Below are 6000 nucleotides of genomic sequence, written 5' to 3' on the forward strand. Positions count from 1 at the left end.
AAAACTCAGTAATCATTGAGTGATGCATCCCGTCACCCATTCCAAGCTTCTGGCAAACAGAGACTAGGGTCACCATCCCTGCCAATCCTGGCTAATAGCCGTTGATGGACCTGTTCTCCAGGAACTTATCTAGTTCTTTTTTAAACCCTTTTATAGTCTTGGCCTTCACAACGTCCTCTGGCAAAGAGTTCCAGATGTTGACTGTGCATTGTGTGAAGAAATACTTCCATTTGTTTGTTTGAAATCTGCTGCCTATTAATTTAGTGATCCCTAGTTTTTATTATGAGTAAATAACACTTCCTTATTTAAATTTCTCCACATCAGTCATGATTTTATGGACCTCTATCATATCCCCCCCTTAATCATCTCTTTTCCAAGCTGAAAAGTCCCCGTCTTATTAATCTCTCCTCATATAGAAGCTGTCTCTTTTATGTGCTTTTTCCAGTTCCAATATATCATTTTTGAGATGGGGCAACCCAATCTGCACGCAGTATTCAAGATGTGGGCGAACCATGGATTTATATAGAGGCAATATGATATTTTCTGTCTTATTATCTATCCCTTTCTTAATGATTCCCAACATTCTGTTCGCTTTTTTGACTGCCGCTGCACATTGCTTGGACTCCAAGATCTCTTTCTTGTGTGGTAACAGCTAATTTAGACCCCATCATTTTATATGTATAGTTGGGATTATGTTTTCCAATGTGCATTACTTTGCATTTATCAACATAGAATTTCATCTGCCATTTTGTTGCCTAGTCACCCAGTTTTCTGAGATCCCTTTGTAATTCTTCGCAGTCTGCAGTGGACTTATCTATCTTGAATAGTTTTGAATCATCAGCAAATTTCGTCACCTCATTGTTTACCCCTTTTTCCAGATCATTTAGGACTATGTTGTATAGCGCTGGTCCCAGTACAGACCCGTAGGAGACACCACTATTTACCTCTCTCCATTCTGAAACTGACTGTTTATTCCTACCCTTTCTATCTTTTAACCAGTTACTGATCCAGGAGAGGACCTTCCCTCTTATCCCAGGACAGCTTACTTTGCTTAGGAGCCTTTGGTGAGGGACCTTGTCAAAGGCTTCCTGAAAATCTAAGTACACTATATCCACTGGATCACCCTTGTCCACCTGCTTGTTGATCCCCCTCAAAGAATTTTAGTAGATTGGTGAGGCATGATTTCCCTTTACAAAAACCATATTGACTCTTTCTCAACAAATTGTATTCATCTATGTGTGACAATTCTGTTCTTTACTCTAGTTTCAACCAATTTGCCAGGTACTGAAGTTAGGCTTATTGGCCTGTAATTGTCAGGCTCACCTGTGGAACCTTTAATTAAAATTGGCCTCACATTAGTTATCCTACAATCATCTGGTACAGAAGCTGATTTACATAACTCTTGGGTGAATACCATCTGGTCCTGGTGACCTATTACTCTTTAATTTATCAATTTGTTCCAAAACTTCTCTAATGACACCTCAATCTGGGACAGTTCTTCAGATTTGTCACCTAAAAAGAATGGCTCGGGTTTGGGAATCTCCCTCACATCCTCAGCCGTGAAGACCGATACAAAGAATTAATTTAGTTTCTCCGCAATGGCCTTATCCTCTTTGAGTGCTCCTTTAGCATCTCGATCATCCAGTGGCCCCACTGGTTGTTTAGCCAGCTTCCGGCTTCTGATGTACTTAAAAGTTTTTTTGCTGTTACATTGAGTCTTTGGCTAGCAGTTCTTCAAATTCTTTTTTGGCCTTCCTAATTATATTTTTACATTTTACATTTGCCAGAGTTTATGCTCTGTTCTGTTTTCCTCAATAGGATTTAACTTCCACTTTTTAAAGGATACCTTCTTGCCTCTAGCTACTTCCTTTACTTTGTTGTTCAGCCATGGTGGCACTTTTTTGGTCCCGTTTTTTAATTTGGGGGTATACATTTAATTTGAGCCTCTATTATGGTGTCTTTAAAAAGTTTCCTTGCAGGGATTTCACTTTTTGTGCTGTACCTTTTAATTTCTGTTTAACGTCCTCAGTTTTGTGTAGTTCCCCTTTCTGAAATTAAATGCTACTCTAGTAGGCTGCTGTGGTGTTTCCCCCTCCATGCCCCCCAGGGATGTTAAATTTTATTAGATTATGGTCACTATTACTAAGCAGTTCAGCTATATTCACCTCTTGGACCAGATCCTGTGCTCCACATAGGACTAAATCAAGAATTGCCTCTCCTCTTGTGGTTCCAGGAGTAGCTGCTCTAAGAAGCAGTCATTTAAGGTGTCAAGAAACTTTGTCTCATACTTATCACCAGAGTCAACCAGACTGGTTCATGAGGTGCTGAATTGGCAGAAGACTGCTGGATTGAGGCAGTTGCTGTCAGTGGTTTTATCAAAGGCTGGTTCTGATTTTAATCTGAAAACTTCTTTTCTGAATGTATGTTTTTGACATTGCAGCCTTTGAAGAAAATGGTTGAGAGAATTCGCAAATTCCAGATCCTGAACAATGAGATAATTACTACTTTGGACAAGTATATGAAGTCTGGTGATGGAGAAGGTACACCAGTGGAACATGTGCGCTGCTTCCAGCCCCCTATCCATCAGTCTCTGGCCAGCAACTAAGTGTGGAGAAACTGCCTTACTTTTTACTTTAGTGGCAGTACTTTTGCACCTAGTTAAGCTATAAACTTAAGAAGAGAAAAACCCTTGTAAGGAATATACCCTAATCTGTATTTCAGTATTTCCTGTGCCTTTTGAATAGTGGTGCTTTGTCTTTTTCAGTCACCAAGCACAATAATGGTATACAGTCCATACTTATTTTTCTAGACTAAAATTTTATATACTGTGATAAAAAGCTTATTTAGACTGGATTGATTCAAATTGTTTTTCCCTCATCTCAAAATATTAGTCACAGTGGTTAAAAAAACAAGTTTGGTTTTTTTGTAGAAACATTTAAAAAAAAATTCATTGTAATTGTTTATGTATTAGAAAAGCATTAATTGCTTGCTTACTCTTTATAAAAAGAAGGTTCCTGCTGGTGCTTTGTGAATAATTTTTTTAATCAGTTTGATTTTTTTTCCCTAGCAAAATTAAATTGCATTGTGTGATTAGTGATTATGGAAATAAAGGCATTAATTAAAATTCTCACTTTTTAGGCAATGATTCTTTGGAGGTGGTTTACACTCAGAACTTTTAGAAGAATCAGTTTAATGCAGTAGCACAGTGGGGGGGGGGTCCTGTTCACTCTTTTTTTTTTTTTTTGAAAACTTATATCATACAGAACTCATTTTCTAGTTTGAGGTTATTAAAAATCAAAAAGTCTTCTTTCCAAGTTAAGCAATCCCTGTTTAAAATGATCTTTTGAAAGGGATCCTTCCATACACTGAACTGTTGTAGCCTATATCACCATGGTTAGATTTAATGATAATAATCATTACTATAAGGGAGAATATTTAAATTATATTAAAGCAACATGATTAGGCACACCTGGAAAGTGTTTAAGACCTGTTGCTGTCTGACTGGTGAACAATACAGGACTTACCTGGTGTTATGTCTGTCACATTGTACAGTCTCCACAAATACTCTTCCAACAGTTGTAACAGCATGTAAGATGTTCCTAGAGTGGGCATGAATGGCTAATTATCTATGTCTTGGATAGAGGTCACATCTGCAAATGATATTGAAGCTGCTTTCTACCCAGTATGCTATAAGAACATCTGAGGATACAACCCTTTAAACCAATGATGGAGGAGAGCAAAACAAAGGGACAAAGTCAAATTCTAGTGCATCCTCTCCCTGGACTGCCTGCACAGCATGACCCATGCCCCTGCTCTCAAGTCCTGACTCTTTTGAAAAGCTGGGAGCCAGAAGGAATGAGTCCAGAAATGTGTGGAAGTGATAGTCAGCTAGGCAGGGGGATGAGGCTAGTGGTTAAGAAGACATTGAGACAGTCTTAAATATCTGTAGGAGAAAATTTTTCTTGGGGGAACAGAAACTAGAATGAAAGAAGAATAAGCTAGTTTTTAGTAATTCTGTGCAGAAAAGAGGATGGGGGCAGTTTAAGGGCTGGTTACCCACAAACTTGCATCAGAATAACTAAATTGGATTTAATTAGCCCCTTTTTTTCAGTGCATCTGTTCACATGAGCTGTTGCTTTAGAATATAAATGTCCCACTTCAATTTTGCTTAATCTTTTCTGATGGGAAAGAGTGTGGTGGCTGTAGTTTACTGTTTGGGAAACAGGGGAAGGTAATTCACCTGCAGCAGTTCCCTTATTTTGCATACCCTCTCTATGCAATAAAACTCTACCTTGGTACTACAGCCTAACTCACTCTTCCTTGGTGCTGTGCTTTGCGCCTCAAAATTCGACTGGAATTTCTAACCAATTCTTTAGCTCTTCAAAGTACCGTACCAACACCAATCCTGATCGCTCAAAGACTGAGAGGAGGCAATGTTCCATTTCACCAATACTTAAACTGGCAAGTTAAGTGACTTGCCTGAGATGCACTATAGTTCAAGTGGCCCCCTACTCAGAGAACAGTTTTAATCCTGCTTCTGGCTCTGACTTGCTCTGTGATACCTTAACTAGGCCTTGACTTTCCTAAGGAACTGTGTGTGTGTGTGTGTGTGTGTGTGTTAAAATCCTTGTTGTGGACAAGACAAAATGCAAATTGTACGTTAGCTGGCAACGGTAAGTCCTAGGAGGGACCTTCTAGTTTCCTTCAACCAACTACTGTGTTAAAACTGCAACTTGCCTTATCCACACTAAGATTTTAGTAGGTTTAAAAAAAAAACACACCTGTGTGGGCATGAGTAAAATGTCAAAAGCACCTTAAGCTCAATCTTCAAAATTGACAAACTTTTAAGGGCCTAAGTCTCAGTGTAACAAGAGTTTGCACACACACACTAGCACTGTAACTATACTGGTACAGCTAAAACAGTACAACCCAGTTATGGGTTGACTAGGGTTGCTAGGTGCTACAGTAATACAAATAATAGAAGTGCTTATGGCTTATTTCCCTTCCTATACAGGAATAAGCTATACCAAGATAAGGCATCTTTTTATCTGGTAAATTGGTACAAACCCTAGTGTAGATGCAGTTTTAACTATTCTGAACCAAAACAGTTTTGTGTTCATGGACCAGGTCTTTTGACAATAGAATTTAAGCTCTTAAGTCACTTGTGTGCTTTTGGGACTTCTACCCTCAACCTCTAAATGTCTTTCTCCATCTGCAAAATGAGGATAAGTGGGAAAGTTCTTCAAGTGGATCTGCATAGTCCCAGGTCTAGGTATTACACAGCCTCGTGGTGCCTCATGGTAGATCCTTGTGCAACCAGTTCTTACCATTAGAGCACTCCTGCCCCCTCCTGCAGCTCCCCTCAGCACCCCTGAACATTCTGTGTGTGAGGTTGTGTGGGTCACAGCCCCCTCTACTACTTCAGTTATTCCCAACTGCTGACACAAAATAAAATGAACCGCTCTGGTCCATTCAGATCCAGGCTTTTCTTCATTCTTAGTGTCTTGATAGCTGTAGTTTATAGTTGACTGATAAAGAGAGTTATATAGCTGGTACCTCAGTTCTGGGTTATGGTGGAACTGAAGGAGCTGGTATTCAAGAGGTGTGCTTCATGCCTGGCTGTCTTCCTGGCGTTGGATGACCACATTACCTGAACTACTTGGGCAAGGAACACTCTCCTGCATGTTCCATCTGTTGGATTTTCATGCCCAGACCTTGCCAGGAGAGGCAGAAGAGATTGTAAGTGCTTCTTCTTAAAGAGGGACATGAGGCTCCAGGCACTCATCTGATCCAACGCCTGAGACACCTGCTTTGGCTCCTGTGACTTCTTCCAGCAAGTCAAAGCACCTCAAAGGTTCCAGGAAACTGGAACTTTCTTGGGTCCTACTCCAGATCCTATGGTTCAGGCAGTCAGAGTTTTGAAGGCACTGTTGGTGGAGAAAGGCCAAACCACCTGCCTTTGAACTTAGAGCCACGTTTGCTCCAGCTGTGTAGGTTCCA

The 6000-nt window shown here is 40.0% G+C and overlaps 1 protein-coding gene across 18 annotated transcripts in view; it reads left to right on the forward strand.

Moving 5' to 3' along the window:
* Positions 1-3127, forward strand: part of CYFIP1 (cytoplasmic FMR1 interacting protein 1) — a 128014-nt gene extending 124887 nt beyond the window's left edge. For all 18 annotated transcript variants that reach the window (XM_065591202.1, XM_005283289.5, XM_065591206.1 and 15 more), the window contains one exon: positions 2441-3127. In XM_065591202.1, the coding sequence (XP_065447274.1) occupies positions 2441-2605 (165 nt within the window). In that variant the 3' untranslated portion in view covers positions 2606-3127. The remainder of the gene's footprint in view (positions 1-2440) is intronic.
* Positions 3128-6000: the final 2873 nt, after the last annotated feature.

This window comes from Chrysemys picta, chromosome 1 (assembly GCF_011386835.1).
Source record: "Chrysemys picta bellii isolate R12L10 chromosome 1, ASM1138683v2, whole genome shotgun sequence".
Taxonomy (NCBI): domain Eukaryota; kingdom Metazoa; phylum Chordata; order Testudines; family Emydidae; genus Chrysemys; species Chrysemys picta.